Source organism: Chenopodium album, chromosome 11 (assembly GCF_948465745.1).
Source record: "Chenopodium album chromosome 11, dcCheAlbu1.1, whole genome shotgun sequence".
NCBI classification, from domain to species: Eukaryota; Viridiplantae; Streptophyta; class Magnoliopsida; order Caryophyllales; family Amaranthaceae; genus Chenopodium; species Chenopodium album.
The window spans coordinates 3,585,001-3,611,922 of NC_137844.1; the positions used below are offsets into that span (position 1 = coordinate 3,585,001).

The 26,922-nt window shown below is 35.7% G+C and overlaps 4 protein-coding genes across 4 annotated transcripts; 2 read left to right on the forward strand and 2 right to left on the reverse strand.

Annotated features, from left to right (window-relative positions):
• Positions 1 to 6,430: 6,430 nt before the first annotated feature.
• Positions 6,431 to 11,795, reverse strand: LOC145567191 (glutamate--tRNA ligase, cytoplasmic-like). The gene is made up of 7 exons (XM_081626433.1): positions 11,475 to 11,795; positions 10,621 to 10,717; positions 10,356 to 10,509; positions 7,877 to 8,979; positions 7,297 to 7,764; positions 6,963 to 7,170; positions 6,431 to 6,788 (listed from the first exon to the last, which is right to left on the reverse strand). Exons 1-6 carry the CDS (start codon positions 11,609 to 11,611, stop codon positions 6,964 to 6,966), a joined length of 2,166 nt encoding a protein of 721 aa, XP_081482559.1. The 5' UTR covers positions 11,612 to 11,795; the 3' UTR covers positions 6,431 to 6,788; position 6,963.
• Positions 11,796 to 13,895: 2,100 nt separating this feature from the next.
• Positions 13,896 to 16,394, reverse strand: LOC145566075 (protein FAR1-RELATED SEQUENCE 5-like). Its single transcript, XM_081625619.1, has 3 exons — positions 15,245 to 16,394; positions 14,237 to 15,119; positions 13,896 to 14,034 (listed from the first exon to the last, which is right to left on the reverse strand). Exons 1-3 carry the CDS (start codon positions 16,392 to 16,394, stop codon positions 13,896 to 13,898), a joined length of 2,172 nt encoding a protein of 723 aa, XP_081481745.1.
• Positions 16,395 to 17,256: 862 nt separating this feature from the next.
• LOC145568265 (uncharacterized) lies at positions 17,257 to 18,259 on the forward strand. The gene is made up of 2 exons (XM_081627694.1): positions 17,257 to 17,508; positions 17,627 to 18,259. The coding sequence occupies exons 1-2, from the start codon at positions 17,501 to 17,503 to the stop codon at positions 18,192 to 18,194; spliced, it is 576 nt and encodes a 191-aa protein (XP_081483820.1). The 5' UTR covers positions 17,257 to 17,500; the 3' UTR covers positions 18,195 to 18,259.
• A 1,980-nt stretch (positions 18,260 to 20,239) lies between these two features.
• LOC145567192 (DEAD-box ATP-dependent RNA helicase 45-like) lies at positions 20,240 to 25,854 on the forward strand. Its single transcript, XM_081626434.1, has 3 exons — positions 20,240 to 20,772; positions 21,124 to 25,309; positions 25,413 to 25,854. Exon 2 carries the CDS (start codon positions 21,231 to 21,233, stop codon positions 24,732 to 24,734), a length of 3,504 nt encoding a protein of 1,167 aa, XP_081482560.1. The 5' UTR covers positions 20,240 to 20,772; positions 21,124 to 21,230; the 3' UTR covers positions 24,735 to 25,309; positions 25,413 to 25,854.
• Positions 25,855 to 26,922: the final 1,068 nt, after the last annotated feature.

Sequence of the window (26,922 nt, forward strand, 5' to 3'; positions counted from 1 at the left end):
GCATATGTGAATTGTAGTGTTTATTTTAAGTATTGAATTATACATTTAATCAATAAATACTTTTGGACCAATCATATAATAAGAGATGTACGTATATAGTCTTTATATCTACAGAAAATTTAACACATTTGAAATTGTTCATTCATAATGAAATTTTAAACTAACTTTAAAGTAACCATGTACGTAACAAATTTTATCTGAATTATGACGTAACGTAGGTTTTTAATAAGGTATGCGCTGAATGATCTAGTTTTTTGTCGTTTAGATAAATTTGTTTGAACCTATTATTAAGGGAATTGTCCTGCACATCAATAGTGTTTTAACCATGAAGTGATAAGATACGATAATTTAGGATACAATAATTATAATGTTTTTGTTAGTAGTTTATGATACATATATTATATTCATGTTACTTATAAAATATCAAAGATAATTATTACAAAGAGTAGTAAGACCAACTAAAACTCAAAACATTTTTCACATTAGTATGTATTGATACTACAATTTTGTACCTCGTTACCAAATATGTAACTTGATAAAATCAACTACAACTTCACACATGTTCTTAATGGGGTTCTCTAAACCTTTGTAATCAAATGTTATATATTAGTAGTTTGTCAAAATCAAATTAATAAATCAAATCTATCTAAATCTATAAGTATTTAAAAACTCTAACTAGAAACGGCACATGTTCCCATCCCATTACATTTCTATAGATTATTTTCTAACCGAAGTACCACATGTTTTATTGCATTTATTAATCTTTTAAGTCTTTCTGTAAGTCTTTCATTAAACTTATACTTCATCTTCATCTCTCCTCTTCAATTCAACTTTTTCCTTTTCTCTTTTTAATTTTAGTTTCTCCTGGCCACTTCCATTATTTAAGCCTCCTTTTTCCTCGATGGCATCAAACAAAAAGTAATAAATTATATTTTAAAGACACGATATTATCAATATATATAAGTGACTTTTTATTATAAATTCATAAAACAACCAATATATTGCACTTTTTTTTTTTTTTTACTTTTTTATTTACAAACAATGATAGGAGCATCGCCCGAGCCAAAAACTAGTTAATAGATAATAAGCTGTAGTATGATACGGGGTATATATATATATATCACTACTAAAATTTGGCTAAATTGCGACCGTCTCTGACGGTCGTTGAAAATAGTAAAAACGGTCGTTAAATTTAATTGCGACCGTCAACGGTCGTAACGGGTGGTCGTTATTTACTTGGTCACAAAAAATAAAAATTACGACCGATTGACAGTCGCAGATTTTTTGTGACCGTTTTTAAAATTTTCAACGACCGTTTGGAAAACGGTAGCAGATTTTATAATTACGACCGTTTTTAGCACCGGTCGCAAATCTGGATTTTAGCGACCGCTTATGGCCGTCGTTAAAATTTAAAAAAAAAAGAAAAAAAAACCCCTACCTGTTCTTCACAGCCAACCTCACCACAACTACCCACCCTACAACACTACCAGCCACCTCGAACACACCACCTTCACTCCCATAAATCTCACCCACCCACCACGGACTGCCACCAGCCCACCACTAAAGCCATCCCATAAAACCTCCTACCACCGCGCCTACCTCAATCCCCACCACTGTCGCCCACCCAAAAAATCCCTTAACCAAAATCACCACAAAATTATTATATTATAAAAAAAAAAAAAAAAAGGTTACCATAAATCAAACTAAAATTAACGAGAAAAAACAACAAAATATGAAAAAAGTTCACAAAATTCGAACAAAATCAACGAGATTGGAACTAAATAAGAACAGAGTTCACAAAAGTCAAGAGAAACTCCAAACAAAAATCGAAAAAAAAATCAACCAAAATTTGATTAAATATATACATGGAAAAATCAAACAAACTATGAACAGAGTTCACGAAAATCAAACATAATATCAACGAAAAATTGAACAAAATATGAATAAAATCCACAAAAACTCAAAATCAAACGAAATTCGAACAAAAACTCAAAACAAAAATCAGAAAAAAAAAAATCAACAAATTTTATAGAAATATAAACATGAAAATTCGAATAAAAAACGAAATAAAACCAATCGAGAATAAACAAAAACAAACAAAATTTTCAGAAAAAACAACATACCTTAACCAATATTTCTTCCTCTTTAGGTTTATATGGTCAAATTCGACCATAAAAACTCCAGATCTGGAATTTTTATGGTTGAATTTGACCATGAAAAACCATAACTCGTTTGTTGAAGAAATCCGAACACCATAATTTGTTTGTCGACGAAAATCCGTACACCAAAACTACAGATCTGAAAAGAATGAAGAAGAAAAAGAGAACGAAGATGCAGGGGCGTGAGAAGCGAACGAAAATGGAGGGGTGTGAAATGCTAACGAAAATGGAGACGTGAGAAGAAGAAGTAAGGATAGAGAAGAAAGAGATGGAGGAGCGTGAGAAAGAGAAGTAAGAAAGAAAGAAAGAGCAGGAGAGAGAAAAGAAAGAGGAGGGGTGAGCGGCGTGAGGGAGTGTGAAGTAGATTAGGGTTTGTGAATAAGGTATACTTTTATATCGTATTTTTTAATTAAAAAAAAAGGTCTTTTACGACCGTTTTTACCGTTAAAGCGGTCGCAAATTATGATATTTACGACTGTCTTTGACGGTCGCAAATTATGACATTTACGACTGTCTTTGACGGTCGCAGATTATGACATTTACGACGGTGTCTGTAACGGTCGCAGATTATGACATTTATGACCGTCTTTGACGGTCGCAGATTATGACATTTACGACCGTCTCTTTGACGGTCGCAAACGATTTATTTTAATTTAGAATTATTTTTAATTGTTCAAACATCCTAGCGACCGTCTAAAATGCTAAAAACGGTCATAAAACGGTCGCAAATTTGCAACCGTTGTCAAAGCAGTCGTTATATTGCGACCGTATAAAAAACGGTCGCAAATTTCATATTTTGCGACCGTTTTTCAGACGTTCGTAGAAAAACGATCGCAATTTAGCCGAATTTTAGTAGTGTATCATTCATATGTACTAAAGTTTAGAAAACGCTAATATAGTGGTTAATTTGTACATAATACAGGTTGGGATAGGTAAATTTACTAAATGAATTAGCAATTAAATATGAAATGAATAATACAAAGGTTGTATCTAAAACGTTTTAATTTTTACACGGTCAATCAAATGATATGATTTTTCTTAAACAATTGTTATTGTTACTATATAACTATCTAACTCTGGATCTGCCGGGGAAGTCGCATACGGAATACATATGCACTTAATGAATAGAATTTTTGTAAGGGTTTGTTCTGATTTACTAAACTGAACTGAACTATTTTATGAGAGAAGTAAATTAGAAACCGAATTGAACTGAATTGAATTTAAAATATGTTGCGGGGAACATCCCCTTAGTACTGTAAATAAATGGGATTGGATAGTTTATTTTTTAAAAGATATAGTTAATTTTTAATTAATTTATAAAAAATCATTTATATAATTCAATTGACAATTTAAGTTACCGTGGTATACTCTAATATTATATTCTCTACCATAAATTATAAATACAAATTACGTAACCTTCTAATATTATAATTATTATTATTATATTTATTATTATTATTATTATTATTATTATTATTATATATCGAAGGATAACTATTAGTATTATTATTTTTATTCTATATTGAAGGATAGCTATGTCGATTATAGTTGTTGTTTAAGTTTATTTTGTTTTTGACATGATTATTTAGTAACAACAACTGTTTGAGTAGTTTTAATTTTTGTAATTATAACATAACCTAACAAGTCCATTTGTATTCGGGGTTTTAGGGTATAGTCTGCAGATTGCTAACATAAATAGTTAATTATTTTACTTATACTTAGTATATGCTAATATAAATAGTTAATTTTTTTCATAATAAAGTTCGGTATAGGATTTGTTACTGATTTAATTAGTAATTGATTAGTATCTAACACATTTGAATTTGTACATGATCAGTGGAAAAATATGATTTTACTTAAACAATTGTTATTGTTACGAAATATATATGTATCTATGTATCAACCATGAAAGTCGCAAGGACTGAAAATTAATTACCCGTTCATGTTCAGAATCCAGTTTGGAAATTCATGGAAATCTTAATACGAGAAATGAATGACATTATTTCAATATAAAGTATATTTTATCTAAATTGATATCATATACTGAAATTTAATTAACCGTTCACGGTCAATTGTTGAATTGGAAAAGCGAGATAAGTGCAGTAAGATTGATTTAATTAAATTAAAGAAATGTTATAAAAAAAAATCGATCATGGTGGATTGTTAAACATAAAATCGAATTTGTTTGACCACTGAACATCGTCGCGAATTGAAAATTCTAATTACTTTATTGGAGTAATCGTCTTCGCTAGATTCCGTCATCTTCTCTGGCGTCTTGTTCATATTTTCCGGTGTCCTGTTCATCTTCTCCGGCGTCATGCTCATCTTAACCTGTATAATGGTTGTGATAATATCATTGATGAATTAATATAAATTTCAGAAGAAAAAAAAATAAATAAATTTCTGCATTTAATGATGTTAGGCTTAGGCGCTAAGAATTTCGCCAACATCTTTCCCGCTTACAGAGCTCCTTAGGCGCCAATAAGGGTGAAATTTTCCCTTCTTACTTTCCCTCTTTTTTTTTTTTGCCTTTGCTGATGTGGAAGCCTCTCATTGGTAATGTATCTTGGGTCCACATACATTAGGGGTGTCCATTCGGTTTTCGGTTTGGATTTAGCCCAAATCCAATCCAATCCAATCCGAAATAAATTTCGGTTTTTAATTTTCAAATCCAATCCGATCCGAATTACTTACCAAATCCAATCAGACTTATAATTCGGTTATTTGGATCTAATCCGAAAATCCGAATTAAAATACGTTGCTAATTTTTTTGGGCCTAATACGATTATAAAAATAAAATTTCAATTCTTGAAAGTATAGTAGTATATGATTTATACCAGTATTGAAAACATAGTTTATATGATTAAAATTATTGTAATAAAAAACATAGTTTAACTTGAATAATATTAACAATATTTTTTTGTAAAATAACGCTTTTATAATTCGGTTGTTTCAGTTTTTTGAATCCGAACAAGGTCAATCCGATCCGATCCGAAAATCCGAATTTTAAAAAAAAATCAATCTGATCCGCCAATTTGAAGTTTGGATCCGATCCGAATTGATAATTCAGTTTGGATTGGGTTGAATTTCGGTTTTTATCCGAATAATGGACACCCCTAACATACATTCAATGTATGTGTATCACTGTCCGGAGGGAAGGGGAAGGAAGAAAGGATTGTTTTCCGTTCTTTCTTCCAAATCTCTCCATTGTTGCAGAGATTATTTTCTTATAATTTAATCCCTCCATGTCTCTTCCTTCCAATTCCTTTTATCCCTAATTTGCTATCCAAATGAAAGATACTTCCTCCTTCCATTTCCCCCTAATTCCTTCAACCCAAACACACTCTTAATGTTTAGAACAACTAGTTCAGCTACTTAACACTGGTATAAAGAGTACTTTAAAAGCTATTTGTGATGCATTTTGCAAAAACTATAGCAATAAGTAGTTTTGGTAGTTTTTTTTAAACAGTACCACAAAGACAAAAAAGTGAATGTACCATGTGCTAGTCTCCATTTAGATTCCTAACCTCTTCTTGTACCTTTCAAATATAATGAAGATTCCTGCTTTAATTTGTCGAATACCAAAAACAAGTAATTCTTAATATGTGTGTTTTGAGGGAAGAAGGGTTTGAAAGGATCTTTGAAGGATTTCGGTACATTATCTTTAGAGGAAAATTTGCATTTCAGGAATGAGGAGTGTGAATACATCTAAAATCCAAATAATAAATAAGAAATTATACAATTTGGACGGATTTTATATTTATAAAAAAATGTTTAAAATTGAGAGTCTACATATTTGAAAGCTTGAGATTGATTAACTAATTGAAATTGGATTCTTGCGTTTCCTATCTAAGGCTGTGAAGAGAGGAAATTGAGAATAGATTCAAAATGGTTGAAAACTAAAACATTATTAATTTATTTATTTTTTAAAATTAGCATAAATCATCAAATGAGTAAAAGGTCATCCTTTGATGCACTTGGCTCTAATTGCACCAGGGTGCAAGTTCAAGGTACTCAAATATTTCCAAACAGAACTACAAAGGGTACAGTGCTAGGTGCACCTGGGTGTAAGATGAAGGTACTCAATTGTATCCGAAAAGATCTACAAAGGGTATTGGGCTAGCTTTGAGTGATTACATCACATTACTGCAACAACAAACGATCAGATGGAACACAGACAGGAAGAGGATTCAAACCGTTGATTGCAATATTCCGTTAGAAATCAGGAAGTTGAAGATTGAATTATCCACTTAAAAAAACCAAAAGTGTGCGAAAATAATTTGATTTGATTCTTTTTGAAATGAAAATCAAGCTTCACAGCAGTATATTATCGAAAATTCTGGAATAAAAACAAAGGATTTCAACACCATATGTCTTGTAATGGAAAAACATGATTTTGAGTTGACGTACAGGACACAGGGGCGAGGTTAGGATCTATAGCTTTGGATCAATTCTCAAACTAAGGGGTTAATTCACTCGAATTCAATCCTCAACTGCATCTTACAACAAAATCTCCCAGAACCAAGTAAACTATCCTCTATTCCTCTGCATCCGGTAGCCTTCATATCTTCAAGTCAAAGAAGTAAATGAGTCACACTTATTTGTACTTCAATGTGCCCAACAAGTTACCTACAATACAAAATTAAATTCATGAAAGGGTTTTGCAAATCTCTACAAGATACCACAACGGGTTTTATACTGATTATGCAGATTTATATATACTAAAAAAAAATCAGATGTGGAGTTACTGTTAAAATGTAAAGACGAAATATTGAACACAGCTAAATCTCAAGTAATTACTACCTTAATGTTGCCTCCCGTCTGGGATAGCAAAGAGAACAATTGGCTTTGAATGTCTCACATAGGGAACATCGCATCTGAAGTATCCCTTCCTCTCCAACTGAATAACTTCTCCATGTTTCAAATTTCGCATGTTTGCATCCCCGATAGCCAAAGTCTCTTTCTTAGTGACAGGGTTCAGCACATCGAGGAAATCCTCATCCTCTTCCACCTGAATCAAGTTCAACAGGAAAATTGGTCAGAGAATCAGCTTATAAACCTTCTGATTAAATATTCACTTGTTCAATGATAGCAGCCTTCTGGACCCAAGAAAGTCAGAAAAAGATGAATAATGTACCTTCTTCTTTGAAATCAAGTAATCAAACTCCATAAGTTGAAGTTTAACTAACTCGTCAATCTCAGGCAGCCAGGTTAGCTTCAACTTAGTGGTTTTGACTGATCCATCTAGATTCAGAACCCCTATTAACTGTGCAACATTCCCAGCCTCGTCTTTCTTGATCTCTTTGATAATGGCATTACCCCAGTCCATGAAAGTTACTTCTTCATTGACAGAGATGGCCTCTGCATCAGCATGGTCAATCCATATGTTCTTAGTGAATGTTGTGCACTTCTCTCCAGCACCTTCATACTTTTTATGACGTGGTATAATACGAGTAAATGGTTGCTCAGGGCCATCAGTCAGAGTCACCAAAACACGACGCTCTTCAATCACTGCAGTGTGTCTAGCACACACAGGATCAATGATCTTTTTGTTTATGGTCCAGAGCTTATCCCATTCCATGAGATTGAGATTTTTGGAAGCCCCCTGCAGAAAATATAAACAGATTTAATAGAATTATAGGAAAAATAAAATATTAAAGGGAAGAATAAAATTTATTATCTACTAATTGCATAGTAAAATTGATTGCCGTCATCACCTGCTCAAGTATGAACTGGATTAAAGCGTCAATCTTCAGCCCTCTACGGACAATGCCTTGCACGGTGGGGAATCGAGGGTCATCCCAGCCATCCACCTTTCCATTTTGAACAAACCAGAGAAGCTTTCGCTTGCTAAGAAGAGTATAGACCATATTTAGTCGACTAAATTCATATATATGAACTTTTCTTAGTCCCATATCCTGTTGAATCCTGTCATATTGAGCATTGCGATCATGATATTCACTAGACCTTAGAGCATGTGTTATTCCTTCCACGGAATCTACAAATGGACAGGCAAAGTCATAGGTTGGGTAAACCTTATACTTGGACCCTATACGATGATGAGGCATTGGATTACATCTGTAGTAAACAGGGTCTCGCAGGGATTTATTTGGATCCTGCATATCCAGCTTACCTCTAATGCAACACATTAAACCCCTTTCAGATCCTGCAATCATTTCCTTCCATAACTCCAAGTTTTTCTCCACACTATTATCCCTGCATTTTGATTCAATCCCTTCCATTCTTTCTTTCTGCATTTGCTCGCGTGGTGTATCATCAACATAGGCTTTACCCTGGCGGATCAAATTCTCAGCCATTTCCATCAACTTAGGGAAATAATCAGAAGTATATGTAACATCATCATAAACAATACCCAGAGTCTCAATATCCTTGAGAAGGTTATCAACAAATTCATTACTCTCTTTGGCTGGGTTTGTGTCATCAAAGCGCACAATCAGACGGCCTTTATACCTTTCAGCAAAATACTTATTCAACAATGCTGCTTTTGAGTGTCCAATGTGAAGATACCCACTAGGCTCTGGAGCAAACCTTACACAAACTTTCCCCACTTCGGCATGAGGAAGATCTATTTCAGATCGGCTAGTTGTTTTGTTGTCACCACCAGTGCTCTTCGATTCATTTCGAGACTCTGGGTCTTTCGATTTCCCGCCAACTGGCTTCCCTGAGCCCTTTTTCCCAACATACGTCTGCAACACCTCACTCAAAGCACTGAATTCAGAGCTTAGAGAGTTATACCAACGCACCAAGTGTTGGTACTTTTTGTTGGATTTTCTCAAGCTTTCCCACCTTTGGCCAGCACCTACCAGAGGAAATTCCTTTAGAAAAGGTTGAGAATGGATACATAGTTCAACAAGTTAATAATGATAAATAATTACAAATAATGCTAGACTACAAAATTACAAACTCCCATTGCAAATCCCAGTACACTTAAAAAGTTAAAAACCATTTTGTGAAAATCTTGTTTTAATAATCCCACCTTTGCCCAATCTTCTTAGAACAGTTCCACCTTTAATTTAGCTAAGGAATAATCCCACATACAAGGGCTGTCTCATAAAGTAGTCCCTAATTAGTAATTACCTTGAACCTAAAGTGCATGTTATTTAGAAATATAATTATTTAAGGCACCCAACCTCCACCTCCCTTCGGACTTGTCCTCTTCAACTTAGGTCATAACCTCATTAATTATTCTTGTCAGAATCAGACACGTCGCACACTTTTAAGTGTGCGGATAAGTAGTATAAGCAAATATTCAAATTTACAAATGAGAAAATTATTTAAAAAATCTTTCGAAATAAGGTGCTTTCCTGTCATTGAGTAGTGGTGAAGAGTCTGAAGATCTATCTCAATTTGAGAGACATAACTGAAATTTTGGCTGTCCAAGGAAAAAAACTTATTCCTTCCACCCCACACTAAGGATGCAACAAAAACCCCTGCCTCGTCATTGGCTTAAAAGGAGGGGGAGGGGGGCAACACAGATAGGTTAATGCTGTGATTTAATAAGTCAGAGTACACCCTCATAGCTTGTCTTTGACATCATATCTAATGTGAAGAAGGTGGCAGGTATTACCTTTTCAAACAAGGGCTAAGGTGGCACATATACAGTCCCTTTGAGCTCACATATTCAAAATAATATTTTAGGTCACTGGGTTGATAAAATGGCTTGTATTTTAAAGCTTTGGTGAACAATATAATTCTTAGTTAAATCTGCTGCTACAGTGTCCACCATCACATGCATGTCTTTCTCCTATGCAGTGTATGCAGAATTCCCCTACAGCGTAAGTTTGATATGGGGCCTATGCAGTGTATGCAGAATTCCCCTACAGCGTAAGTGTGATATGGGGCAGAGGGGGCAGAGCGGCCAGAGCAAGCAGAATGTTATTACCAATTTGAAAACAGGAGCTTTTTTCTTTTTACCATGAATCATATAACATCTACCCAAAAACATACAAATTATAAGCACAAGTAATACTCAGAAACAAATTCTTCAGAAGCTTTAAAGATTATGAATCTAGATGAGAGCTTCCTCGGTATATATATAACACATAAACCTTACTTCACATGAAAACGAATATTTAAATTGCATATATTCTTCAATAACCAAAGAAAACACATCAGAAAATTCAAGTTTAACGTAATATGTACTATTAACATCCAATGAGATTATAGACTCATTACCAGCAAGGGCAGCCCACAAAAAGATGTCAGCAATCGACACATCATGGGCAACCAATAAGGTATTAGTCGATAAGTAGGCATCCAGATAGCTGCAACCTGCTTCAAACTCAGATCCTTTCTCAAGAATAGGTAGATACTCCAAGAATTGATCAATCTGTACAGAAATGCAGCCCACAAAAAGATGTCAGCATCAGGACCACAGTTTAGGTTGAAGCATCTGAGCTGTTAAGACCAAAATGTATAAAGAATATAAAGGGAAAAAAACCTCTCCAGTCTGATATAAATCTTTCCCATATAGAGTCAGTTTATCCGCAACTCTGCCAATATATCGCAGAAGGACCAAGGTTCCACGGAGGTTTCCCCTATGATACCAAAAAACATATATGAACGACGCTTTAGTAGCCTCATAATAGAGTTTTCCACAGTGATAAATTTGCAACATGGCTGTGAGGCATGTCTTGGCAGAGCATGTATGATATTAACTCCCAATAACTCATAAAAATCACATGCCAGATTCAAGTATGCGCAAATTGTAAGCTAAAAGATGCCACAACTACCTCCCCCCAATCTCTTTTAGTTTGGCTGGATGAGAAAGACATGACACTAGACTAATCCTTCCAAACAGCAATAAGTTCAATCAAACTCTGCATACATTCTGTTTTAGCAAAACGCATAAATTAAACATAAAAATCTATGGCCTAATTAGTTAACTTAGCAGTGGGCTAGTAGCACCCAAACAAACCATGGTCTTTTCTTGAAATGACAGCTCATTCAACACAAATTCATCATACAATTATGAAAGGGTAATTCATTTGAGCATCATTCTTCGCAGAACACCCCACAAAATTACACACGAATTCATTTATTCATTATCAATCCCATGATTTATAACCTCGTAGTATACTCTATGCAATCATGAAATTTACAGCTAATTTCATGACAGCAATACAGTTCTCATTATCGAAACTCAACATTACTAAATTAACCTAAAATTACCTACTGGAGTATTTAATTGCAGGAAAAAGAGACCTAATTGTTCGATATCTTACATAAAAAAGCAATTACAGAAAATCATATAAACAAGACGAAAATGCAAAGATTAGAGAAGAAAAATTATACCCATTTGAGAAGATAAACTTGGGAGCAGAGCCAGATGGAAGAGACGGGTCAGGAGACAGAGAAATCCCAGCAATTTTAGCAGCAGCAATGACTGATAATGGAGGATTATCAGCTGCAAACGACAGCTTAATCTCCATTTTTGTTTCTCCCAATCTAGAAAAAATTGCAGGTGATTTTGAAATCTATAATTTAGTTTGCGATTTCAATGTAAACCCTTTCTAGGGTTTTAGGGGATACAGGATTATTGAAGAATTTTTTTACAAATTACCCAGAACAATTTACAATGAATCTGTGAAATTTGTTGAAGAGTGAATGAAGGAGAAAAATGAGAGCTGGTTGTATTTTTATGAAATGGTGGCCGATTGTTTTTTGGGTCTTTTTACAACCGTTTGATGGTTTTGGACTTTTGGACCCTATCATCGAATCATGGTTTCATCTTATCAGCCCATTTCAGTCAGTCCAAGTTGTACAACCCTCTTTTTCCTTCTTACCATTCAAAACAAGTTGTACTTTTTTTTTTTTTTGGACAAGAAGAGCTAAAAACAAGTTGTACTTGTATACCTAATTTGAAACATTGTCTTAATCCAAAAACTATTTAAACATGTATGATTCGACATATAATTAAGTTTTAATTTATGTTGATTTTAATTTTAAAATGTATAAATTAAATGTAATTGATAAAATTTATTTTTAGAAAAAAGTTTATTTAATACGAATTAGATAACGCTAGAATCAATATATATTGATTATGTCGATAATATTTAGTTATAAACAACACTAATCGTTTAAGTTCAATAAAATTAGGCAAATTGAACAAGATTTTAGTTTATGCGAATTCTCTTTTCAAGACATGTTCATTAATTTGATGACAATACCAACACTACCAAATATTTGAGATTGCATATGAAAATTCTCATTATGACGATTTTTCAACATTGCTCAATTAAAACGTCACTAACCTCGAAAGTTGACAGTCCACAAATCAAAAGCATTAAAAAATTGCACAAATATTTCATGTAAATCTGTATATAGAATTACTTATTATGCTATCACTAATCACTTACTTTTATTCGACATTCAATCTTATATATATATATATATATATATATATATATATATAAAGGGGAGTTTTTTTCCCTAGTTTTTAGAGAGCCACGTAGGATTTAATTTTTTCAGTGCGCCATGTAGGATAATAAATTTTAGTGGTACCCAATTAAATACGAGATTATTAATTTCTTTTAGAATTAAATAATTTAAATGACACGTAAGTAAAATTGGCGAATAAGATTTCCCGGTTTAAATTAATTAAATATAAAATATAATCTTTTGATATGTGTGTGTGTGTGTGTGTGTGTGTGTGTGTGTGTGTGTGTGTGTGTGTGTGTGTGTGTGTGTGTGTGTGTGTGTGTGTAGGGGGAGGTTCAAGTGAGAACCTCTCTTAAAATAAGAACTCAATTTGAAGTAGGAACTTTTAATACTATCCATTGGATTAAAATTTACGGCTCAGATTAAAGGGTTTACCCTATATAAAAACTTAAAAAAAAATTAGCCCCTTCCCCTTCTTCTTTCTCTCTCCTCTTGAGTTCTTCTTCCTGTTCTTTTCTTTTCCTTATTATTCTTTCTCTCTCCTCTTGAGCTCTTCTTCCTGTTCTTTTCCTTTCCCTCTTAAATTGATGTTATGCGTAATTGTTCTTTTATATCATGTTCAATTTTTCTTTAATATACATGATTATAGATCTTCTACTCCATTTTCTCATAATATTCTTCTGACCAAACGGCTCGACAACCTTAATTTCACCCAAAATGTAGATCTAATAATAGTGAAATCGAGTTATCTGAGCAGCAAACTTTCAGGTATTTTTAAAGTTTTGATTCTCTCAATTAGAATATTATAGTTTTGGATCTTTCAATTTCAATCTTATAATTTGGGGATATGAATGTATGATATCATCATATCAATTTGTACAACATTGTTTTTACGACAACAATTTAGATGATTTTGTGCACTTTTTGTCATAATTAAAGGAGATTAGTAGAATGAGTTTTGAGCTTTTTAGCACTTATTTCACAAACGTCACTTTACCACAAATGAAAATAGCTTACAAATTTAATTTGATTGTATAATCTGTATTTCAATCTCTTTAATTTATAGGCTATTAGCTCAAATGGTAGAGCAATGTGTTATTGTACACAAGGTGTGGGTTCAACTCCCACATAGCCTAATATTTGTGGTTATTATTATTGTATCTTGGTTAGTTGTTGATGGGTAAAGATAAAATCAGTTTAAAAGAGGTTCAAGTATTACTCAAATGATGTGTAAAAGCATTTAGACTATTAGACTTGTCATGATAAGTTGATAACATACGACATTAATAGTTTTACAAAAAATTATAATCATGTATCTGAATAACAAGAACAAGTCTAATACAAGTGGACAAATGCATCAACATTTGCATAATAAGGCTCAAGAAAAAGCAGCAACATCTTCATCTTCACTGTAACGACGTCGCCATTGCCCAAAAACAGCAGCATAAGACAAATACTAGCACGAGCAAAATCACTAGAAACACAACACAAGCAAAAACAACAGCATGAGCATATAAAATATAATAAGTACAACATAGCCACATGAAAACAAGAGAAGCAAATTTTAATACCTTACCTAAGATAATTGTTTGGTAGGGTAATTTCGACTATCATGGTAAGCTTGTTCTCCACATGTTTTGCAATGTCTTTTCTTTTTTGCTTGTTGTTCCATTGACACTTCCTTTCCTCCTCTAAGTCTCTTACCACCTCCACTTCCACTTCCCTTGGTATTGGATTGTTTGGATGGAAGTATCTCTACTTTCTCTGGAGCAGTCAATCCAATAAAAGACTCTAATTCATTTGTCTTGCTTTCGGTTACATTACCCTTTAACTCTATTAATTGTGTCGAGATATTTTCAATTCCCTTCAACACAATAGTGAGTTGTTCTGGGTCCCTTCCTGCTATATCCATGTAATTTAAGAATTTGCACCAATTATCTGAAATTAATTTTTCTTCACATTTTATTTGTGAATTCCCTTCTTGAACATCATCATCCAAATTGAAAATAGGCTTGCCTGCTGCCATTTTAGTCCATCTGCTCAAAATATAGTAGCTTGGCACTTCAGGTAGACATTTTCCCTTTAAAACACACAAGATATGACGACATGGGATCCCTTCACATTCGAACATCTTACATGAACACTGAGCAATATGATTTAAAGGGTTATAAATTATCTTTCTTGTCTTGGAATTCTTGTAGCTTACATATGCAATTATTATCAATTGCCCTTCATCTACATCTTTTTTTTCCTCAATTTCACAATCCATACAAGCTCCCCAAAACTCCTTTTGAAACTTGTAAAAATTTGAGAAGGTGTACATTTCACTTGCATGCCTTTCTAAATCTCTATTTGTCCTCAACTCAGGCTTTGAAGAAGAGCATACATCGTCTTCAATGGACTGGTTGTACCTTTGCAACTCAATAGCACTTTCGTATCTCATCCAAAACTCCACTAAACTCAAATGCGGATTTGAGAAATTGCTAAAGAAACTATTTTCGCTTTCGGACCTAGATGTTGTCCTCAAAACAGCTCCTAAAAACAAATCTCTAAAGTATGCTGGAATCCACATATCACGAATGTCATATAATTGTGATAACCAACTATTATTTTGGAGTTTATATTTTCAATAATTAATTTCCAATCCTCCTCAAATTCAATTGGAGTCTCCGAACTATACACACATGACTTGAACTGAGTATTAAAATCATCATCACTATTTAATGAACATCCCACTTTTTCAGAAAGTTTTCTCATTATATGCCAAATGCAAAATCTATGAATGGATGAGTCAAATACTTGTCCAATTGCTGCCTTCATAGCAGGATCCTGATCAGTGATGATAGAAACAGGCTTATGACCTCCCATAGCATCCAAAAACTTTTCAAACAACCATACAAATGACTCGGTTTTTTCATCCGCAAGAAATGCAGCACCGAATGACACACAAAGTCTATGGTTATCCAACCCAGTGAAAGGAGCAAAAATCATCTTGTATCGATTAGTATCATATGTAGTATCAAATGTCACTACATCTCCATACAAAGCATAATTTTTCCTGCAAATGCCATCGGCCCAGAACACTCTTTTTAAATGCAAATCATCATCAACCTCATATGCAAAATAGAATGATGGATTAATTTTTTTCTTCTTGTTGAAATTTTGAATGAACATGTCTGAGTCCGCATCATTAATATAAACTTTCAGATCTCTTTGAAAATTTTTCAAATCTTGCTTACTACATCCTACATTCCTAAAACTACCTACTTGCTCCTTCATTAGACGATGTGCTTTACTAGCTCCAATATTAGCCCGAGTATATGACTTAAACAAGCATCTATGCACACTTGTAACTTCTCTATTTGACTTCAACATGTGACGCTTGCTAGGAGTGGCAAGGACATGGGTGTGACCTTCATAAAATTTATAAATCTCATAGTTTCCTCCGATATTTTTTCTAAATCCCACCCAGGTATTACACCCTTCCCTGGTCAACTTTCTCTTTCTCAATTTTTTCTTCCCGTTCGTTGATGGTACTTTGAAACCCTCTTTATAGCAAACAAGCTTCTTATATTTGTTCTCACCATTTTCTCCCTTTTTATTAGATGACTTACGGATGCTAAATCCAACATGATGAGCATAGTTTTTATAGAATTTCTCACCTTCCTCTAAACTTTCAAACTCCATGCCTATTTTTGGTTTCATTTCATCCTCACAAATAGGCACCCATTCCTTGACAATTTTCATATGATTTTCTCCTCTGTTAGGTGTGGAATGCTCAATTTCTGTACGCCTACTCCCAGATTCTTCTCCATTGGAATAGGAATGGTCCATATTAAAAATCTGAAAAATGACATGTGCAACATAAGTTCAACTTAAACAATCAAATTAAATAAAAAGACATAATAAAACATTAAAATAAATAAACAATGACAACTTGTTAATTAATAAAATGACCACTTTACAATTAAAAAATTGTTACAATAGTAGGCAGACCCTACAATTCATGTTTAATTATCTAGTTTCGTCAGTAATAAATTAGTGCCCATCATGTTCTATAACTTGTATTTACCCAAATTCCAAATTCAAACCTGATAGCAAGATATTCAATGGAGTATGGTTGAATTGTTCATCATACGCAGAACATTAATCAACAATGGGAAAAGAAAAGAACGGAAGAAGAACTCAAGAGGAGAGAGAAAGCAGAAGGGGAAGGGGCTGATTTTTTTTTAAGTTTTTATATGGGGTAAACCCTTTAATCTGGACCTTACATTTTAATCCAATGGATAGTATTAAAAGTTCCTACTTTAAATTGAGTTCTTATTTTAAGAGAGGTTCTCACTTGAACCTCCCCCTATATATATATATATATATATATATATATATATATATATATAAATTCAAAGAAACTGTACATCGCACGGGCTTTATCTAGTAGGTATATAATTTTCAAGCAAATTGTCTTTTGATTGTAAAAGTAATAACAAGTTACAACGTAATGTAATCAGACATCAACAATTCAAACCAACATTTATTCATCAAATTATAAAAAGTGATGTAGGTGAGTACATTAGCATATTCGTATGCTGTATAAAGGCAATGTCTCGACAAACGAACTCATGCAAATGACAAAAATTAACCAACGCAATACAGGTACAAATGTACGATACTTATAGATCACAGTTTAGAAAAGAAGGTCAAGAACACATCAAATTAACAAGCTAGACAAAATTATTAGGTAACATTCTTACATTCCTACAACTACCAACATTAAAATCAACACATCACAGTAATTAACCTACAAATTCCTTCTTTACCCATGTTTTACCTACACCATCACTCTCCCTTCCTTACAAGCACCATCGTCCTCTCTACACTCTACCCCTCCTACTCAATTTCAAAAAGCAACGCATTTTAATAATACATCTCCATCTTCAACCATGGAAGGGTGAGCTACTTTATCTCTTTCCCTTTATTCATCAATTCAATTCAATCAGTCAATTAAATTTCGCCATTATTACAAAAATCCAAGATTAACCCAGATTTTGTTTGTTGTTCAATTGCAGATCCGACTTCTACCCAGATCGTACAACCCAACAAACCCCGACATACTCAACCGCCGCATACTCCACCACAAGCGTCCACGTCACTGCTCTCGACGGCCTCGTCAACGTCAACTCCCTCTTCACAATCGCCGTCTTCGTCGGCCTCTCCCTCACCACTCCCGGCCAACGCAGCCTCGAGAATCGCACCTCTTGCGACGCCGGCATCGACGTCGCTAAAAAACTCCTCGTATTCGAGGTCGTTTCGTTTAGCTTTTTCCTTTTCTCGTCCTTGGTTGCGCAAGGATTAAAGCTTGCAATCAACATATTAAACAGCAAGGATGTTGATGAAGTTTTTAGGGCCCACATTAATACCAAAGTATTGAGGGTTGGAATGTTGGGTTCTGCTATTGGAAGTGTTATGGGGTGTTTGTTTTTGATGTTGTCAATGGTTAATGTCATTGAAATTAGGTTGGGTTTGTTGAGTTGTGGGAGTAAATCTGCTACTCATGCTGTTGCTGCTTTGGTTATTCTTGTTACTTCTGCTCTTTTGGTTTATATTTCTACTGCTCTTTATGCTTTCTTGCATTGATTTCATGTATTCGGATTCTATTCGCTGTACAAAAATTGTGTCAATTTTCAAAGAAATTTGCTCTATTTTGTGGTGTTTTTTAGTTGATTTTTGATTTATTTAGTGCCTTTGATTGGTCTGTTGGGAGAAATTGAAGATAATTGTCTTAATTGTATGTTACATGTTGAATTTTGGCCTTATTGTTTGAGTTATTCATGGTTGTTTTCCTCATTGAGCTAAGTATTGTGGATAAGTTAATGTTCCAATCAATACTGGATGAACTTTCGAGTTTTCAGAAAAACTAGCTTTTTATGTGCTTGGAGCTCAATTTGGTTAACTGAGTGGGTACCAATGGAGCATTAGTATTCTAGGGAGTCGCTTTGATAGATCGAGCTTAGCTTGTAAGTCCTAACTGGCTATCTTCGGTTGGACTTGGTGATCTTGTAGTTTGAGCTGTTGTAATATAGTGTGATTGAGCTAGTTAAGCTAGGCCATTCTAGTACTGAGCTGTTCTGGTGTCTTGGTGTACTTCAGTGAGTTCAGCCTGTATCATTAGCTTGGCAAATCATGGCTTCGGCCTCCTTGGAGTATTTATATCACTGTTTGACGATTCATCCAATCAATTCCATTTTACGAGTTTACTGCTTCAATCAACATCATAGGAGAAAATCAGTAATTTAGTGGAATAGTCTTTTTGCTCATATTGGTTGTGCTTTGAGGGCTCAGACCATTGCTTAAAACGGCAATGATGAAACAACAAGAACATGAAGAGCGAGAAAACGGAGGTGGCGATGGTGGTGGACGCCATAGAATGTTGCAGTCGAATTGAGGGGAGATGAACAAAGAGAGAAATTTCTGGGTGGATGAAGATAGAGTGGAGATTAGTGGTGGTGGTTTTAAAAAAAGCAAGGGTAATTTTGTGAAATCACATAAAACAACTTATTAAAAAAAAAAATCACTTTGTTGCGAATAATGTGAAGTATCCGTTTTTGGTAATTGTAGCGAGTAATAGGAAGCGGAGGTAATATATCATGATAATTTTTATTTGTTGTTTTACAACTGATGTACAATAGCTATTTTATACCCCAATTATTTTAAAAGTTTGTGATTAAAGTGTGCTAAAATTAATTTTCATAAGGAAATTTGTTAAAAAAAATCTTTTAAAAGCACCATTTTGTTACAAAAAACCTTTTAAAAGCTTTTTGGTTAAAAAAAACCACCACCCTTATTTTTTTGCAAGGAGAAACCTGTTTTCCTAATTGTTCTTTAATTCACTTAATTAGTCTCTAATTTTTGTTTCTTTCTTTTAATCACTCTCTAACCCACCTTTTTATTTAATAATTAAATTTAATTTATAAAAACACCACCACCTCCAAACCACCACCTCCCAAGTCTCAACCACTAGCCAACCACCACCTCCCAACCACCCCCTCCCCCCATTGGACCCCCCACCCTGGCGACCTCCCTTTATCGTCGGCCAACCATGCCTTTCCTCCTTATCCCCGCCGGTGACCACCACAAGTAAGCAATTTTCAATATTTGGCTCTAATTTGCTCAAATCAATTGCAATTTGGTTCTAAATTATCCTAGCATCATATACATACATAATCAAAACCAAAACAAGCATCAATTGCAAACAAGATGCACAAAATTAGAAACCCCCAAATTGATTTTTCTAGGGTTTATGAACAAATTAAAAATTACAAAATTCAAGCATATTATAAGATAAAATCGAAGCTAAAATACATTGAATGTGTGGGAGAACTTTATTTGAAGCTTCCATAGCAAATTTTGGTAGTGTGTTTGAGAGTGTTAGAGGGAGAAATGAGAGGTAGATGTTCAGAAGGAGGGGGAGGTGGAGGGTTACAGCAGGCCGGAGGTAAAGGGGTAAGGGGAGTCAACCAACGGTGGAGGTGGGTCGCCGGGGATGAGGGGTTGTAGGTGGCGTGGGGAAGGAGAGTTGCTGCAAGGGGGGGGGGGGAAGGAGAGGGCTGCTGCAAGGGGAGGGGTAAAGGGAGGAGGGTGGTGGGTTGTGGTTTTTGTTCTTTTTTTATTTTTATAAATTAATTTAATTATAAAATGGTTAAGTGAGTGTTAAAAGGATAATTAGAATAAATTAGAAGTTAATTAAGTGGATTAGAGGCACTTGGTTGTCTTCAACAAAAAAATTCACATTCGGGTTTTCTTTTGCCAAAATGTTAAAAATCGGGTTTTATTTAGCTAAAAAGTTTTTAAAAGGTTTTTTTTTTTTTACAAAATGGTGCATTTAAAAGGTTTTTTTTTTTTGACAAATTTTTCTTTCCATAAATCACAAGGTGAAAACAAAATTTATGACAATGAATTCTGACCGTTGATATTATCTAAAATCTCTAGATCTTAAGTCATCTGGCGGTTGACAACTTGACATATGCGCGTAATCTCCCGGCGCTTTTTTTTTTTAATTTTTTATTTCTTCTCCTCTTTCCCTTTGGAGGTTTTCAGTTTTCACTTATACGCAGCGCCATTCTATCTCCTCCGAGTTTTCCATTGAAGCGCACTCCACGTTCTCCATTGAGGCGTTCTTCAGATATTTCTATCTTCCATTGAAGCAACTTCTCAGGTAAGTTCTTGTTTCTTTTTGTAATCTTCCGAAATCAATTTCACAATCTAGGGTTTATCGTTGATCCAATTTAATTTAATTGTCAGTATAGCAAATTTAGGGTTCCGGAATTTCTAAACTTTTGCTATCGAAATTACGAGCCTAATTAATTGAATCTAATTCGCTTTTTCTTCCTCTAATTATGTGATTTTTCGAGCCTGATTTGGTAGTTGAATCGAATTTGGTAGTTAATGTATTGCAGAACCCTTTAATTTTAGGTTTGAATTATGAAATTACCCTTGAATTTGATATGTGTGTGTTTATTGTCTTTCAATTTCTCACACTACTAAATTAGTGTTTTGCTGGCTGCAGTTGTAGGCGGCGAAGCAAGCGTTAATTGAAGAATTCTTTAATTTACAAGGCAATAATCTTTGTGGAATAATACAACTATTTTTTTGTTGAATTGATTGGGATAATCTATGGGGGAATCTGAGGATGTGAAATCAAAGTCGGGGAAGGAGGAGATTGAGACCAAGGAGGAGTCTAGAAGGAGTCGAGGCCGTGAACATGAAAAAGAAAGAGAAAGGGAGAGGGATAAGGAAAGGAATGGGGAAAAGGAGAAAAAGAGAGACAGGGAGAAGGAGAGGGATAGGGATAGGGAGAGTAGGCGGTCGGAGAGAGATAGAAGTGTAGATGAGAAGCATAGGGAGAGGGAAAGGGATCGGGATAGAGAGAAGCCCAGGGATAAACACAGGGATAGGGAGAAGGAGCGGAAAAAGGATCACAAAGATAAGGATGGAGATAGAGAAAGTAGAGAGAAAGAGAGAGAGAAGGAGAAGGCAAAGGATAGAGAACGAGAGGAGAAAGAGAAGGAGCGGGAGAAAGAAAGGGATAGAGAGAGGGAACGGGAGAAAGAAAGGGAAAGAGAGAGGGAGCGGGAGAGGGAAAGGGAAAGAGATAAAGAGAGGGAGAGAGAAAGGGAGCGAGAGAGGGAGAGGAGGGAAAGAGAAAGAGAACGCGAGAGGAGAGAACGTGAAAGAGAGAGGGAGAGGGAAAGGGTGAGGGAAGAAAGAGATAAGGAGAGAGAGAGGCGGCGCCGTGAAGCAGTAAGTGATGACAGTGGCGATGAGAGGAAGGACAGAGATAGGAAACGGCGAAAGAGAGATGATGAGAACAAGGAGAGAGACCGAGAACGGAGTAAATCAAGAGACCGAGAAAGAAGTAAATCAAAAGATCGAGATAAAAGCAGATCACATAGGCACCGGGATGATAGTGTGGACAGCCAGAAGAAGAAGAGTGATGATGAGCCTGACAGAATTCAGGAATTAATGGAGACAAAGGAACAGGACATGGAGGAGGAACAGAAGAGATTGGATGATGAGATGGAGAAACGGAGGAGGAGAGTTCAGGAATGGCAAGAGCTGAGAAGGAAAAAGGAAGAAGAGGAACGACAACAGCTTGGGGAGGCAAATGCTGAAGAACCTAAAGCAGGTAAGAAGTGGACACTAGAAGGTGAATCTGATGATGAAGAAGCTGCTACAGAAGGGCAGTCAGATACAGATATGGATGTGGATAGAGTATTTAAACCGCCAGTTGAAGCTGGTGACCCTATGGCTGTTGATGTTGAGAATGGAAATGCATTACCTAATGGGGGTGCTGCTGCAGCTGAAGAGGAAGATATTGATCCTCTGGATGCCTTTATGAACTCAATGGTGTTGCCTGAAGTTGAGAAACTGAGTAGTGCTGTGCTTGATACAGAAAGTACTGAATTGGATGGCAAGGATAAAAATATTCAACAAAGCAATGGTGAGGTGTCTAAGAAAGCTCCAAAGAAATTTCTTGGAAGAATAATGCCTGACGAGGATTCAGACCCTGAGTATGAGGATCAAGAGGACGGGGGAATGAATTTAGAGGATGAAGATGATGATGAGTTTGTTAAAAGGGTGAAGAAGACTAAAGCTGAGAAATTAGCCATAGTTGATCATTCAAAGATTGATTATATAGATGTCAGGAAGAATTTTTACATTGAAGTAAAGGATATTGCAAAGATGACTCTTGAGGAAGTTGATGCTTACAGGAAGGAGCTGGAGCTGAAAGTTCATGGAAAAGATGTGCCAAAGCCAATCAAAACCTGGCACCAAACTGGACTAACAACTAAAATTCTGGAGGTGATCAGAAAGATGAACTTTGAGAAGCCAATGCCAATCCAAACTCAGGCTTTGCCCGTAATTATGAGTGGTCGAGATTGCATTGGTATTGCAAAAACTGGTTCGGGAAAGACCTTGGCTTTTGTGTTGCCAATGTTGAGGCACATTAAGGACCAGCCACCTTTGATGTCTGGAGATGGTCCAATAGGACTTATTATGGCCCCTACAAGAGAGCTAGTCCAGCAAATTCACAATGACATAAAGAAATTTGCCAAAGTAATGAATTTGACCTCTGTACCTGTATTTGGTGGCTCTGGTGTTGCGCAGCAAATAGGTGATCTGAAGAAAGGAGCAGAGATTGTTGTGTGCACCCCTGGTAGAATGATAGATATACTTTGTACAAGTGGTGGTAAAATAACAAATCTTAGAAGAGTTACCTTCTTGGTCATGGATGAAGCTGACAGGATGTTTGATATGGGTTTTGAACCTCAGATAACGAGAATTGTCCAGAATATAAGACCAGACCGTCAAACTGTATTATTTTCTGCTACCTTTCCTCGTCAGGTTGAGGTTTTGGCAAAGAAAGTCCTGAATAAACCGGTGGAAATCCAGGTTGGTGGGAGAAGTGTTGTCAACAGAGACATAACCCAAATGGTTGAAGTTAGGCCTGAAAGTGAAAGGTTTCTTAGACTCCTGGAACTGCTTGGGGAGTGGTATGAAAAGGGAAAGATTCTGGTCTTTGTCCATTCCCAAGATAAATGTGATGCATTGTTTAAGGATTTACTCAAGAGTGGTTATCCTTGTCTTTCTCTTCATGGTGGAAAAGATCAGGGGGACCGTGAATCCACCTTTGCTGATTTTAAGAGTAATGTGTGCAACTTATTGATTGCTACTAGCATTGCTTCTAGGGGTCTTGATGTAAAGGATCTTGAGCTAGTAGTTAATTTCGATGTCCCCAACCATTATGAAGACTATGTTCATCGTGTTGGCCGGACAGGTCGTGCTGGTCGTAAGGGGCATGCTATTACTTTTATCTCTGAAGATGAAGAAAGATATGCTCCTGATCTTGTGAAAGCTTTGGAACTCTCAGAGCAGCCCCTTCCACAGGATCTGAAAGCGCTTGCCGATGGGTTCTTGGCAAAGGTGAGACAGGGTCTTGAGCAAGCCCATGGAACAGGTTTTGGTGGAAGTGGGTTTAAGTTTGATGAGCAGGAGGATGAAGCACGAAAAGCAGCAAAGAAAGCGCAGGCCAAAGAGTATGGTTTTGAGTTTGACAAGTCAGATTCAGAGGATGAAGATGATGAAGTCCGCAAAAGAACAGATGTTACTGTACCCAACTCTGCTCTTGGTGGGCAAGGGTTACCAGATACCACAGGTCATCCTGCCTCGGTGTCGGGCACAGTTGGCTCAGTGCCTGGCTCTATACTGTCAATCAATTCCGCAGATAATCCAGCTAGGACAATTGCCCTCGCCGCAGCAATGAAGATACAACAGAATTTAGCTAAGCTACAACAAGATGCAATGCCTGAGCACTATGAGGCAGAACTTGAAATCAATGATTTCCCACAGAATGCTCGCTGGAAGGTGACCCATAAGGAGACCTTAGGTCCTATATCTGACTGGACTGGAGCTGCCATCACAACTAGGGGACAGTATTACCCTCCTGGCAAGATTGCAGGTCCTAATGAACGTAAACTATACCTCTTCATTGAGGGACGTTCAGAGCATTCAGTCAAAACAGCTAAAGCAGAACTGAAGAGGGTTTTGGAGGATATCACATCGCAAGCTATCTCTCTTCCAGGCGGGGCCCAACCTGGCAGGTATTCTATTCTCTGATAACCAGAGTCTTATTTGTACTGCCTTCATGGTAGTACATTGGTCATCCTGAGATTGGAATCAGTATTAGATGCTGCTGGTGTACCATCATTTATTTGCTTTGCTATACTTTACTATGATGTTTTGCTTTTGTAACATTAAATCTGGTTGTCATTTCTTAATTGATTCTGTTGTGATGGATGGGACTTGCTAAGCTATGATGCTCTATACTTGGTATATCATTCATCTTTATATCTGATTTTGCTTGTGAGGAGTAGAAATTCATAGGTATATGTCAGATTAGGGGTATGAGGATATTCATGGATAAACCTGCCTAAATGTTATCTATTTCTATGTTTTCTCCCAAAAAATATGTTGTAGTTCACTAATTTGACTTAACAGTTCAGCAATTGAATATTTATGCTTGATCTCTGGTAGTCCGTGCCTCTTTTGATCGATTTCTTTTTTCCTTTTTTTTTCCTCTCGTTTTCATCTTTACCCTGAGCTCGAGGGAGGATCAGTGGAGACCATTGCCTTTTGACAGAAGTGGCTTACTGTCTTGCGTGGCTTCTGGAGGCTTACAGAAAGCAATTTGGGTACCTGCACTTCAAGCCTTTAATTATGATGGATCTCATTGACTGATTTCTTGATATTTTGGTCGGAGTGAAAGCTCATATGTTTTTTTTTTGCTGATTGTAGGTTGACGGTTGGAAAACCAGAAGCACTTCCTTGTATAAGCTTTAATGGGGTTATTGCAATTGCTTCCCCCCAGAAGTATCTTTATAGCTTTGTGATATTGTATGTTGAAGATATTGTGATTGGTTAGGTTCTGTTCAAGGTTAAATTTAGATTACGGTTTATCTTTTGCTCTCAAATAAATCCTTTGGCTACCTTGCTAGTTTGTCGAATTTTGTCAGTTTCTAGTTTGGTTAGATGGGGTCTGAAAATTTGATAAAGGTGATGTATAAATTGACAGGATGACCTGCCTTAGATTATGTTTACTAGTTTGGTTAGATCGGGTAGGGAGTTTGTTGAAGGTGATGATGTATATATTGACAGGATGACTTGCCTTAGATTATGGTTAATAGTAAGCTTGTTATTGGACAGTGATGGACTGGTGTTATGTACCGCTGTTTGGTGAGATCTTATGAACGTTGGAGACTTATTTTATGGATCCTGAGTTTTGTAGCACTGGGGAGTGTAAAGACAATGAAGGATGTGAACCAACTGGCATTACTCGGATACTATTTAAGATATTGTAGTTAATGGTTAATTTTAGGTAGAAAGACTTTAGAATTCCTACTTTTGGGAGTAGATACTAGAAAGGAGATTGGTTGACTGAAAAAAAACCCAGGTAGTGACCTCATGTAGCTGTATGCCTGTACCTCCTCGGTAGTTTATGTCTCACCACAGAGAAAGTAAGTTGCCTAGCAGTCTATGTTGCTTAGACCGGATTTGGGTGTTGTGCCTGATATGTTGGATCCTATTACACTCTAGATTTTACAAAAATCTATATTATGCGACTAAATACTCCGTATTTAGGTGTCGTGTTGAAAGATCCGACATTCAACAGTCAACGTGCGACAGGGTGTCAAGTTAACATAGCTAGCAGTTTCTGCTAGTTAAGTGAAAGTTTTACTGCACAAAAAGAAAGTTACTCCATTTTTGTGAAGTCTATCATTCTATGTCCTGCCATGAAACTACGTGAGCGGTTTTTTTACTTTCCCTCTTATCCTTCACATGACCACCAGTACGTGACCAGTTATAACCGGATCTAGAGGATTGGCTGTTGAACCTCTGAAGGCTTTTTGGTAGTTTTGATTACAGTAAGACTGTGGATGGATATTAGAAGATCATGGATGTTGTAGATTGCCTTTTGTCTGTTTTCCAGGTCCTGAAGTTCTTAGAGATAATAAACACTCTTTTTGCCCGGTTCTTGCTGTCTAAACCTATCTATCTTTGCAATCCCTCTGGGCCTCAGGTGTACGCCGTGTACTCTCTGATTTTCAGGTGGCTATTATGCTTGTACTGATCATTACTTGGTTTAAGGATGGGCAAATCAGTTACCAGTATAATTACTTGAACACGGGTTAGAGACAAAGATCGAGTTAAATTAAGCCTTAAGGGTTGAACTTGTATTAATTAACTTAGGTAGAATCGATTAGAGACAATACACATATATTCTTCATATGATAATATACAGAGTAGC